General features: G+C 30.1%; 1 protein-coding gene across 1 annotated transcript; it reads right to left on the reverse strand.

Annotated features, from left to right (window-relative positions):
- Window positions 1-7045: 7045 nt before the first annotated feature.
- On the reverse strand, window positions 7046-9476 carry LOC133678559 (uncharacterized). Its single transcript, XM_062100910.1, has 5 exons — window positions 8771-9476; window positions 8433-8681; window positions 8068-8146; window positions 7630-7711; window positions 7046-7531 (listed from the first exon to the last, which is right to left on the reverse strand). Exons 1-5 carry the CDS (start codon window positions 9050-9052, stop codon window positions 7468-7470), a joined length of 756 nt encoding a protein of 251 aa, XP_061956894.1. The 5' UTR covers window positions 9053-9476; the 3' UTR covers window positions 7046-7467.
- Between the last annotated feature and the right edge of the window lie 4964 nt (window positions 9477-14440).

Here is a 14440-nt window from a genome sequence, read left to right on the forward strand (position 1 = left end):
TTTTTTAAAATTTATTTTTGTAAAACCACATTCGCTATCTTGAAAACAAACCTTCTCAATTATAAATCTAGAAATCTTCAATAATACATAACAATTTTATTGTTTTGTTTATTGGTGGACGAAATTATTGCACGTCGTCCCTCGAATCTGACTGCGCCATCAAAGCAGAAAATAGAGACAAGCATGAGTCAAGTCAAGACACCACGTGAATTATTGGTTATGGCTAGAGGTCCATCAATAAATTCAGAGCTCTCCCACCATTTGTTGGCTGTCGGGCTTTTTCAAGGGATGTTTATCATTTAGTTTCAACATGTTTTTTTATTTTAAATTAATTTATTTTAATATTTTTAAATGGTTTTAATATGTTAATATTAAAAATAAATTTTAAAAAATACAAAAGGAAGTGTTAACATACTCTCATCACCTAATAAAAGAAAATCTTATATTTAATGTCTTGTCCTTTTCTTTTTCATTCAGTTAATTACAATGAGGACAAGATCTACACTGTATCCACTAATTGTTTTAATGTATTAAAAAAACATTCAAGTGATTGCAATATTTTAAAAAAATAATTGGAATGCGAGTGATTAATTTAAATGAATTTTATCATTTTTATAATTTAATAATATAATTAAAAAACTAATAAATAGAAAACTAATGATTAATAAAAGAAGTATTTGTCAATATTATAAAAAAAATATCATCTAAATTTTCTGAAACGATTTTAATAATTTCATTTGATAAAAAACCTCACTAAAAAAAATATAAAAAAAATTCAGAGCAGAAGATAGAGACAAGCATGATTCAAGTAGGACACCACGTGAATTAATGGTTAATCAATAAGGGTGTTTACCATTTAGTTTTGTTTTTTAAATTAATTTTTTTAATAATTTTAATATGCCAATATTAAAAATAAATTTTTTAAAAAATTAATATATTTTTAAAAGTAACGCTAACGTCTAGTAAAGAAAATCTTCTATTTAAGGTGTTTTTGAATTGCATCGAATTCTTAAAATTTTTAAATTTTTTTAAATCGTTTTAATTTGTTGATATTAAAAATAATTTTTAAAAAATAAAAAATTATTTTAATATATTTTTAAATAAAAAAACTTTAAACAACCTTAATATCTTGTCCTTTTCTTCTTCATTCAGTTGATCACAATGACGACAAGATCTAAATAATTGCAGTGTTTATTTTATTTTAGGCGGTCAGATTCACGGTTTTTCTCATATTCGCGTCCATCGCGTGTGTTTATATATATATATATATATATATATATATATATATATATATATATATATATATATATAGAAATCTTCAATAATTCATAACAATTTTTTATTATTATTATTATTGGTAGACGAAATTATTGCACATCTCCCTCGAATCTGACTGCCATCATAGCCAAAGATAGACGATCATGAATCAAGTCACGACACCACGTGAATTAATATTTTAATTTGTCACTTTTTTTAATTAATATGGAATTCTGCGAATCAAGTCACCGCACCACGTGAATTAATATTTTAGTTTGTTATTTTTTTTAATTAATATGGAATCATGTCACCACACCACGTGAATTAATATTTTAATTTGTAATTTTTTTTAATTAATATGGAATCAAGTCACCACACCACGTGAATTAATATTTTAATTTGTTATTGTTTTAGATTAATATGGAATTCGACCTACTTATATATATTTTGACTAATCTTATGAATTTTAAAATCAATAAATATATAAGTTTTTAATGATTATAAAATTTATAAAATTTAAATTAATAATTTTTAAAAAATTAATCTAAAATCTAATCAATTAAACTTAATTCCCTTAATATTTTTAATTTGTAATTTTTATAGTAGGTTACTGGCTAGGGGTACAGGGCTCATCCACTCATTGAGATTTAAATTTATTTTTTAAAAATAATAATTATTTTAATTAATTTCTTTTTTTTATTGAATCTTTTTTATGTATTAATATTAAAAATAAAATTTTAAAATTAAAAATATTATTTTAATATATTTTAAAATTAAAAAATTACTTTAAAAAATAATTATTACTGTAATCCAAACACCAATGCTGCCAAATGAAAAAAGAAAAACAGGTATTTAATGTCATATCCTTTTCTTTTTTGTTCAATTAACTACAACGAGGACAAGATCTAAACTCATTATCCACTAAATAAGGCTGGGTTAATTTTTTAAAATATAAAAAAATATTTAAGTGATTATAATATTTTAAAAAATAAAAAGAATTGAAACTTTAGTTATTGATTTGAATGAGTTTCATATTTGTTTCATGGGAAAAAAATTCTTATCTACTGAGAATTTCCTCAGTTACTTGCTGAGAATTCCCCCTTAAAAATGAAGAAAACCAGATATTTCTATCTCAAGTTTTAAGCATTAGAAAACATTCTATACTCCAGTATAGGTTGCACGGTTTTACTGCAAGCTATTTTCAAAAACACGTGATGCTTTTAATTATATGATAATTGAAAGATAAAAAATATTATCTTTTAAACATGTAATCAAGAGCAGGTAATATAAAAAAAGTATATGATTTAGATTTTAAATAGCAGATAAGGAACATATAAAAAACCTGCTTAAATTGTTTGGAATTTCATGTAAAAAATCAAATTATAAAATATAAAGAAATATCAATCTAACATAAATATTTTTTGAGAAACTCAAAACAAAAAAGTAACATGATGAACAAAAAAAAGTATAAATGCTCAATTTTTAAATAAGAAGTAAAATCTCAATAACTGTTTGCAAATAAGGAGTATTAAATACTTGTCAACTTCTTGTTACTTCAAGGACCTGAATAACTTAGTTAAGTATTTGTAAAAATATTCCATATATTAATCTATGTATTTGAACCCACAATATAAAATAAGTATGGTACATACCTCAAACACTTAAAAGATAGATTCTCCAAAAAAAAAAAGCAATCTAAAAGCACTTAAAGCCTTTAAACTTTTATTGGCAAGCATTGGCCAAATAGTTCCCTCCACCAGATTTGTGAGCGTGCGTGTGCGCGCGCACACACATATATATAACTCCTAGACAAAAGTGTCTTGGGTCTGGCAACCATGCAAAACCCAAGCACCTTGGTTGCCAGACCCACATAAAATTTATTAAACAAATATCCAAATCTTCTTGTTTTTATTATTTTTTGCAATAGGCAACACAATTTTCTAGGAGAATAGAGGGGGGGGGGGGACCACGACCAGAGCTCCTTCGTGGGTCGCCTCGGCACGCACGCATTGCCACTATGTCTGGGGTGGCGAGGAGCATTGAACGCAGCTCCGTAAGTCAGTGCTCAGTTTTGTTTTGGGGCCGCACACACCACCCAAATAAGGTGGGCGTCGTTCACCCATTGGCGCGTGCTCAGCATGTGTCGGCTATTTCTGAATATAAACAATAATTTATATAGATACAAATACTTAATTACCCTTGGACCGACATGATATTTACAATTAAACCATATGAAAACAATGAAAACACCTCTACATGTACCCTTGTTTTTGTTGAAACCCAAGAGTAATTTCGTATTTGAACTGTTTTAATAAAAAGACAAAAAAACCTCCTTAATACATGCATATTTCCCTCCCTCATGGGCATGATTATATCTTAACTGTTTATTTTTTTATGAAAAAACAAAAGAAGCTCTCAACCCAAAGATTAAATTTTTGTGCCTTGAAAAGCAAATTAGTATTTATATTGTAGCCCAAAAAACTTAATTGGATTCTTTTATCCCCAATCATTCTTTTAATACCAAATGTATTTCATAAAAAAGACAATCCTACTCTTAACTACATGTTTAGAAAATTTATTTGGCAAAGACAATTCTATAATTATAATGTTATAATTTACAATAATTTGTGGTTAAACAAACAGGAAAGGTCCACTAAACTCTTTTAGTTTTTGTTATAATTATATCGAGATGACATGTCTGTGCGCTGCTGTAAGCTTATAGAATAAATGCACTTGATAGTGTTATAATTGTGAACCAGCACTAAATAAGTAATAAAAACTAAATGTATAATGGAGCAAATGTTTTATGACGGAAAAAAAAAGATTGTGTTGGCGATCAAAAACTTAGAGACTAAATAAAATGATTTGTAGTAATCCACAGTGTTTTATGAGGAAAGATACAGTGCTTTCGCTATATGATTTAGCTTTTTTGTTAATAAAAAGCAAAAAAAAATTACAAAGCTAAATTTTCTATCAACTTAATATTAAAAAAACAACAAAAAAGATAATTTTGAAAGGAAAAAACCTATGAGGAAAAACGTTGTAGCAATTGACAATGTTTTGTGAGGAAAACTACAATGCTTTCTCCAATAAAATAAAATAAAATAAAAATCATTTAGAGAAATACTGTAGCAATCCATAGTGTTTTGTGAGAAAAACTACAACGCTTTCCCCATATGATTTAGCTTTATTGTAATTATAATTCTTAACCAACTCCATATTCAAAAAAAAATCGACGAAGATAATTCTGGAAAAAATTATATGGAAAAACACTGCAACAATTCATAGTATTTTAAAGAAAAACAATTACAAAGCTAAATTTTTAATCAGCTCAATATTAAAAAAAATAACAAAAAGGGAAAAAAAAGGAAAAAATCATGTTGGAAATACTGTAGCAATTCACAGTGTTTTGTGATGAAAGCTGCAGTGCTTCCCCACATGATTTAGCCTTATTTGTAATGACTTGTAATTATAATTCTCAAACAGGTCAATATTAAAAAAAATAAAACTGACAAAGATAATTTTAAAAAAATTATAAGAAAAAAAACCATGTGGAGAGACACTGTAGCAATCCACAATGTTTTGTGAGGAAAGCTATAGTGCTCTCCCCACATGATTAAGTTTTATTACAAAGTTAAATTCTAACAAACTCAATATTAAAAAAAAAATCGACGAAGATAATTTTGAAAAAAAATATTTCAAAAAAAGAAAAAACAAAAGAAACTGGAAAAAAACCATGCGAGAAAAAATTGTATCAATCCATAGTGTTTTGTAAGGAAAAACTTGTATTTACTTATAATTGCAATTCTTAACCAACTTAATATTTAAAAAATAAAATTGACAAAGACAATTTCAGAAAAAAACATAACAAAACAGGAAAAAAACCATGTGTTGTAGAAATTCACAGTAATTTGCGAGGAAAGTTACATTACTTTCCTCACATATTGTAACTGTAATTTTTAACCGGCTCAATATTAAAAAATAAAATAAAATAAGATAATTTTGGAGAAAATCATAAAAAAAACAAAAAAAAAACAATACGGAGAAACATTGTAGCAATCAACAATGTTTTAAAGAAAAAAATAACAAAACTAAATTATTAATCAGCTCAATATTAAAAAAAAATCGACAAATATAATTTTGAAAAATAAAAAAATAAAGCAAAAAAATTATGTGGGAAAACACTGTAGAAATCCACAGTATTTTAAAGAAAAAAAATTACAAAGCAAAATTTTTAACTAGCTCAATATTTAAAAAATAAAATCAACAAAAATAATTCTGAAAAAAAATAAATGAAAAAAAAAAGAAAACATAGGAAAGTCGGAAAAAAAGAAAAGTAATTTTGAAAAAAAAAGAAGGGGAAAGTTGAAAAAAAAAGGAGAAAAAATACATAAAAAAATTATATATAAAAAAACACTATAAATTATTGTTGTAATCCATCAACAGGGCATTTAGATGCAGAAAAACATAACCCCTAGTGATTCCCAGTTACATGTATAATAATGTATAATGTATAATATAATGTCAGCTATCTTGACTTGGCAGTCACTTGCATGGTCAACATCAAACTGCAATGAGTTAAATCAAAATCCTTGAAGCCCATTAATTTGTGCTTGCAGCAACAACACAAGCAGTTACATTGTCACTCCATTTCTTACGTGTTGTCTTGAAACAGAGGCTCATTTGCCCCACCTCCGAGGCATGCCTTGACACCCTCCCTTGATTGTTATTGAACAGTTGTGGAATTGGGTAAGCTTTAAAGGCTTCCTATTCTGGAAGGTGTTTCTACGGCTGCTGAAAAGACATGTGAAAGCTTTTCAATGAGATGATGGAGTAAGGTGCTCATAACAAAAACCATATCCAAGAACTGCACTCACAGGAAGATACATACCCAAATACTTCATCACATGTCATTAGACTTCCAATAAACACACAAAGAACAACAATGAAAAAGAAAAATGGTATTCAATATTCAATGACTTCAAGAGACTGTGTGACACAAATGTTCATTAAGCGACATGTTGACAAGAACTAAATATTACCTTTGCACCAAGAACATATGCTTTGATAGAAGCATTGTCATGAAAAGCGTAAACAGCCTTGTGGATAGCAGTCTTAGACAATGGCTGAACCCCAGCTCCGTTCTTGCTGTGAGCTGCTACAACAAGAGGACCCCCATTCTACCCATAGGCATCCAACCAAAGTCTTTGAAGTGTGAATTCGTTAGATAAGCCAGCTTTCTTGTCATTTTCTCGGTCAACATCCTTCAAAGTTGGAAAACTATCTATAAATTAACTAAAAGTAGAGCCAACGCCTTGGTTAATTAAGCACTCAAGTAATTAGCCCAGTCGAGGCCTTGTCTGTTTCCCTCTCTTTTCCATTTGCCCTCATGTCAATACGAGATATAGTGAGCTAGCAACCCGTTGTCCTTGTTGTTAATGTCATGGCACAAAGATGCAAGCACTTCTCGTCGAAATCTGATCACAGAACGTCTGGTGCTAGAGTCCATCACCCGTACCCTCTTTTAGGCCTAGCAGTGGCCTAGAGGAAACGAGCTTGTTCATGGATCCGGTTGGGTGCGAGGTCAAAACATCAGGCTCTCCTTTTTTTCAATTAAGGATACATCATGCGTGGCTCTCCTTTTCCCAGTTTGCAGCATGAGAAGAAGGTATGCTTTCTGTCTTGGTAATCCCCAATCTGGTGCCCAGCTAGAGAGTGCGAGAGAGAAAGCTCTGGCTGGTAGCATCGGACATTTTAATGGGAATCTATCTTATTGAGGGACACCAACTCCTACAATACGAACATTTTTCATTGATACTATGCTCCCAAAAGCCTAGTGCACAACTCTTGGGATCAAGCTTTACTTTAATTTATCAAGAGTCGGTTTAAAGCCACAAACAAGTTCACAAATTTAATTCTTCCATAGGCAACTACAGTTTTCTTGAATGTTAGCTAAAGGTGCTCTTCCCAGAGTCTCACTCTTCGCTTTTAATGTGTCTTACAGTTTCTGATCGAACAGCCAAAAACGTCAACGCCATGGACAACTAAGGCATTGAAAGGGCAAGCAAGGATAGCTCTTACAATACTTGAGGCACGTTAGCATACCATCCACTAGTCACTTGTTTACAGAACTCATTGCTTGTGAAAAATCACTAGCAGCACCTGAGCTATTTCACATCTGCCTATGGAGAATTTGATTCAAGATTTGCTTCAGTGGTTTACAGCCTCACGTTTTGAAAAGTGAGGGGAGAGCTTCTTCTCTAACTCCAACAAACTGAAATTTCAAAAACAATAACTAGTGAGGAAACTCAAATTTGAAAAACCAAAAATCTAGAATGCAACTGGACAAAAGAAAAAATAATATTCACTTACATCTCATATTTCTGAAGAGCCTCATTTCGTTTTGCCACATACAATTCACTGTCTTTAGGTATATTGTTCAACGGATTGAACACTACAAGCATTAAAAGTACAGTTACAAAGATATTACATCCAGTTTAAGATACAGGCATGGAGGAAGATTTGGACATCAAACCAAAACTCAAGTATTTGCTCGAATTTATGCATAATCTGGACCAAGTCACTTTCGTTGTCATAGCAACAATTTGAGTGATTCCATTGGCTTTACAAGAGATTATTTTTAACAATCTTGAAAGAATATCAATCAAATTTTGTTTTGCCACTGTATAAAAATCCATTTGATGTAATACAATCATATTATGGAATGGCTTAGTGTCTACAAAGCTGTGCAAAATGCAAAATCCTGTCATTTCCAGAATACACAAAACACAATCCGTGAAGAAGACATACTTGGAACTGGTGTCAGTTCTTTCACCTCCACATTCTTCTGAACTTTCGGAGAACCAGGATTGTCAGTCGGCTGCACACCCTGTTCAAGCAAAACATAGCTTACTAAAGTAACAAGAAAAAAGGTCAAATGGAATTGATTAATAATGGCAATATCTTAAAGTTCAATGCAAAAGGTAGCAATTAAGACTACCAAGTCAAGTCTTTAATGATGGATTAAGTCTTTGTTTTCTTAATTTTACCAATTAAGCTCCTTTTTTTCTTTTTTCTTTTTCTCTCCACCTTTCTTATCTCCTCTAAATAATTATGTATTTGGACGCCAACAGATTCTTAAATAAAAAAGAGCTGAGATGATTAGCAACTGTTACCTTCTTCCTTTCCCTCCTCTTGAGTATCTTTACGTGGCACTTTTTAATGTAGTGCATCAAATGATATCTAGAATGTCTAGAGAACAGCTGTTCTCTTATCCCCGGATTCTCAGCCAGCCAATCAGAAATATCTTTGGACTTGACCACCTCATCTTTATCCAAAGATTCCAGCCAGGAATAAACCGGCAGCCATTGATCAGTGCGTTGAAATCGAGCATGTGGAACATCAACCTGATTCGTCTCCGGCACCTGACATAGGAAAAATGGCAACTACTTAGCTCATAATGCTTTGATGATGATGATGATGAATTGATGATGATGATGAAAGCGCAAGGTACCTGCTGACTGTGATCGGGGAGCCTCATGTAATTTTGAATAGAAAGCAAGCGATCAACGAGGTCTGAACGAGGCATGGATTGTAAATCAGAAGGCAAAGATGAGTAATTAGAATCGATCCATGACTCCACCTCGGTCCCACTCACTCCTTTCACTCCAGGAAACGCACTGAGCCAAAGTCGAGCCATTGTTTCCCATTCTTGTGATTGATTAGGGTTTGATCCGCTTCCTCTGTTGTTGTTGTCGTCTTCCCCTTCTAGGGTTTGTTCCATTGATTTCGACATTTTTGTTTTTGATTGACTAGTCACCCACTCCCTCCCTTCCTCAAACGCTCAAAATATCGTGTAGCATCCCTTCTGAATTCTGATATCGCTGAAACGATGCCGTCTTTTTCATCGGCTTAAACAGTCTGTTTTGGGGATAATGAACTACGAATTATTCTTGGGAAGCAGCGACAAAGATAATCCCTTGGAGTCCAGTGCTCTACCCTGCTTCTGAAAGTTCCACCCAAGATTTAGTTTCCCAAAAAAACAGTTTAAATTTTTATTTATTTATTTATCTGGATGAAATGATGAAAACCTTCGGCGTCTGGGGTTGAAATGTGCAGGCTTAGATATAGGTTTTGCCACCGGGCTTGGTTGTTCATACAGAACAAGTTCTTTAAATATTTAAATCAATAAATTCACGAGGATAAATAATCTATGGAAAAGAGATATAGAATGAAGATCCCATGAAGTGTATGATTCAATAAATTGATGTTAAATCCTTGAATGAGCTTAAATGCCTTGGAATGTTTACCTAATAACAAGAGTTATTTATAAAAGTCCATCACATGAATAGATTGATTATTAATTCAAGTTAATATAAAAATAAAAAATATTGTTATTATAATTTTAAAATTTAATTTGGGAATCAACCGAGTCGAGTTAAACAATTGACTATATATAAAAAAACACTCACAAACTATATATAAATAAAAAAACAATAATAATAACCGGGCCATATTCAAGTAACAGAGCAGGTACGAGTGAATGCAATTGTAAGAAGTAGCCAACGCAATCTGAGCTCCCTTGTCCAAGGCAAGAACTTCTTGTTCAAGACATTTTAAAGGAAAATCTCTTAATTAAAAAGAAACTGACTCGAATCCGGAGCATCCCATCTGCAACTCTTTACCTCGGAGACAATGATTCTCTTCACACAAAGAGGCACACATTGGAATTAACAATTATACTGTCTTGAGTCAACGAGTTCTTAAACATTAGCTGAAATATGAAATGTCAAATCACAATCTTGCCACAAAGAGCTTAAATATGCTTGTTTTATGAAAAATAGCAAAGATTGAACAGGGCAAGAAGACAGGGGCCAAAATGAATGTCAGATGACATGGACTCCGAGGTGCAAAAGCTTTGACATTGAAAATCAATACAGGCTTTTATCGAACATGTGTTGACAAGTTTAAAGCACACTGAAATTATCACTGTACAGTAGTTCCAGGCTAACAACGTTCGCAGCATTGCAAACAATACATGAACACCAAATATCCATGGAGAAGAGAATTAACCAGGGGCCATGATCTGTGATGTAATCAATCTTGTTGGGAAAAGACTAGACTAATAACATCAACCTTCGTAGTATTTACGTCATCCACAGCTGTAAAGGACAACGCCACCCAAACTCGAATGTCCTGTCTGGTTTTACATCCAAATCTGAAGAAAACCAATTGATCTTGGAACACAGAAACCATGTTCAAAGCCCTAAAGTTTAGAAATTGATTCAGCAGTGAATCATGTTGAATCAAGTTGTATCTTGCTGATATTTCTTGCACCAGAACCATCAAGTTTCTTGTTTTCCTCCACAGCAGCTTTTACTAACAGCACTTACAATTCTGACACACATCAAAGTTTATGAACTTGAACCAATATCTGATCCGACTACGCAGCACAACCTCTAAGAACAAGTAATTTTATACATGCAAATCAATAGTGCCTGGAAACAAGAATTAGAAATTTAAATGTCAGCTCCATCGTTAGTAACATATAACAATGAGCAGAGGTGTATGGCAGCCATAACGATCGACTTGCTCTTTAACAACTAGCGATGCTTAGCAATTGATGCACACAGTCCTGCTCCCTAATAACCAGTAACGTGAAACCACGATCATATCTTATGACATGAAATAACAGCATGTTCATGAAAAAACCTGCCATTGTTCGCAGCATTCCAGACAATACATGAGCACCAAATAGAGTAATGTTCATGAACACAAAATAAGTATCGGGATCATTTTAAACCCATTTAGATTCGTACAATTTACTTGTTTCATAAAAGACGACATTTCAATAAAGCCTAAAGTTTAGCATTGCAAATAGAGTAATGTTCATGGGAAAGAAATAAATAATTTACATGTGATTGTCAGATTTTTTTGTTAGGGCAGAGTACTGCTTACGACTTGCAAGCTATATAGGCTTGTTTAGGAGTGTAATTGTAGTTGTTTTTTAAAGTGTTTTTCATGTCGAAATATATCAAAATGATATTTTTTTAATTTTTAAAAAATTATATTTTAGATCAGGACATCAAAACGATCCAAAACATATAAAAAATTAATTTATTTAAAAACACAGGTACAACCACGTTTTCAAATGCACATTATAAGATAAACAATGATCCTAAACCGCCCAAATTGTGTCAAAATGACTTGCTGGCACTTTCATGATTGTGTCAAAATGACTTGCGAGGGTGATATTAGTTGTTTTTTAAAATATTTTTTATTCAGAAATATATTAAAATAATATTTTTTTATTTTTTAAAAAATTATTTTTAACATTAACACATCAAAACAATCTGAAATCACTAAAAAGAACTAATTTAAAATAAAAAAATTTATATTTTTTTAAAATACTTTTAAAATATAAAAACAAAAAGTTAAATAATTATGTTAAACCACCTAATCGTGTTAGAATTTAAATACAAACACGTTGTTGCAAAAAGCTGATGAAAAAATTACAAAAATCAAAGCAATAATTAATGAGGAAGCATTAATTGTCACAATAGTAAGATTCAATCAATTATGTTCCATAAAATGAAACATTGAGTTGACCATGAGAAATTGATACATAGCTGAGCATATTTGGAAGCATTCAAGGAAGGGGAGAGTGATTAGCTCAATCACTGACACAATAATGTCTAAGCAAACCTATAGTCAGTCTTCTATGTGAAACATGTTTTCCTTAATCAAACATTTGGTCTAAAATTGTGTATTTTTGCTTGTTTTTAGCTCATATACTTCACATTATCTACTAGATTACTTTTCAATTATGCCAACAAAAAAATAAAATAAAATAAAACCATCAAAATTGAAACAAATACACTAATGGTGGTGATCACTTCAGCTTTCACAGCTTTAAAACAGGCCTTTATGCCAGAAAACATGCCTTGAAAGCCAAAGCACCTACAAAGAAATAACAAATGATAAGACAAAGTTTTATAATAGCTTAGGGAAAATATCAAGGCAAAGGTCCTATGCTAATGAGACTTTAGCTGAGTAGTTAATGACTTTTTTTCCGGCTTGATTCTATTAAGTTATCTCTTAATAATTATTTTTTATTTTTTTAATTTATAAATAATCTATTATATTGCAAATGATTTTTAATTTCATCTCTTTATAATTTTTTTAATATTTCAAGTTTAATCTTAATTTTTTTAACTATAACTTTTTTTGTTTGAGATATTGCTTTTTAGATTTCATTCTCATAGGATTTTTTCCTGTTAGATTTTAGTTTTTTTTTTGTTGTTTTTTTTTGCAAGTTTTTTTATTAGTAGTTTTTTCAACAATTACATCCATCAAAATTAAATTAAATGATATTTAAGTTTTTTTTATTGAACTCGAGTCTATAATTTAACAAGTTGCAAGTTTTTTATATTAAACTAAGTTTTGAAGGCTCGCCTAGTTTTTTCTCCTATTTTTTAAACTGATATTTTCTATTTTTTATTTTGAAGTTTGACTCTCTTTTTTTCTGGTTTTTTTTTAGCTAGGTTAGTATTGAGTTGTTTGATAATCTAAATAAGCTTATTTATAGTTTTTTTATTGTTGTTTTTTTCATATTATTTAAATTATCAGTTTAGATTTGAAACTTAATTGTTTTTTAACCTATCACTTTTTTCTATATATAAAAAAAATTGTTCGGCCTAAAGTGACTTTCAAATGGCTTTTGCCATTGAATATACCCTTAGAGTGTTATAATATTTTTTAAGTACAAGTACCGATTAAAATAGAGACAACCAGGTGTGTTCATGCTAGTAGTTGCAAACTACTGTTATTGCGGTGTTAATTTTATTTTTTTTCATAGGCGTGATTAAAAATATTTTGGTTAAATTAATTCAACCATTTGGGTTCAACTAATTAAACAAATTGATTAAAAACACTAAATTAGAATTTATCGGGGTTCAAAAAATGTGTTTGTAATAAGAAGAGAGACAAATCATATCTAATAGAGAAATTTTCTATTATGTAGTTTGTTTGATATATATATATATATATATAAAAGTTAATGATTTAATTCAATTTTAAAATTTCAATTGATCCATAATGTAAATTCTGATTTCTAAATAAATAAAAATAAAGTGAAAAGACAAGTAAAAAACTAATGCTCATCTTATTGATCAGGGTTTATTCATCTTACGCTCGTGATACGAGTTATATATTGAACAAGCTCTTGAGTTAGGTTTAATAACAATTATAAAAACTAGAAAACAAAAATTTATTGGTGGGTTTTTTCTTTTGCAAACATGGAAAAAAATCTCCAGATGATAGGATAAGTCTTTGATTAGATGTCCAAACTACTTGCCTACATCCTCGATGTATCGATGGCTAAATTCTCAATCAAATGCATCTAATCTATTTGTTTAAGTTAACAAAATTGTGAAATTAATGACCACACGAAACTTATCCACTAAGAACCCCAATAAAACGGGTTTATGATTCTGCCGTCTAGTTTATCACATAAGCTTCATATGATTCAAAGATTTTAGAGAATTCAATGATTTTTTAAGAGTAAAGTGTTCCTCAAATGCATAATCTTTACGCAATAAGTGTTGTTTGGTGTTTGTTAATTAATTTTTGAGATGTGACATAAATATATAATATATAACTTTAATTTATTAGATAGTGAAACATAAATCTTTGTTCCTAGAAATATAGGTGTATTGCTCATCTATATTAAAAAAAAACAACAGTGAATTATCTTTTAAATAAATGATTTCAAGGGTGTTTGTTTTTGTGTTTAAAAATTACTTTTAAAAATTTTTAAGTTTGTTTTTTTAAATTAATTTTTTATAATATTAAATCGTTTTGATGTGTTGGTATTAAAAATAATTTTTTTAAAAAAAATAAATTATTTTAATATATTTATAAATAAAAAATACTTGAAAATGAAATTCCCATCCTCTTATCAGATCGAATCGTGAAAAATCTTCTTTCTCAACTCGAGAAGAAGTTGATGAAGGTCAAATTTATGGGACAAGTTTCTTTCTTTCTCCGAGGATTCTACCTCCTCACAATGGATGGTATTTCAAAGCTCGTTTTATTTGACCTTCATTTATGTTTGAATTATGTACAAGACTTTTTAAATTAAATTAAATTAAATTAAAAAGAAAAAGAAATAAATGAAAAAAAA

The sequence above is a fragment of the Populus nigra genome, chromosome 18, assembly GCF_951802175.1.
Source record: "Populus nigra chromosome 18, ddPopNigr1.1, whole genome shotgun sequence".
Classification (NCBI taxonomy): domain Eukaryota; kingdom Viridiplantae; phylum Streptophyta; class Magnoliopsida; order Malpighiales; family Salicaceae; genus Populus; species Populus nigra.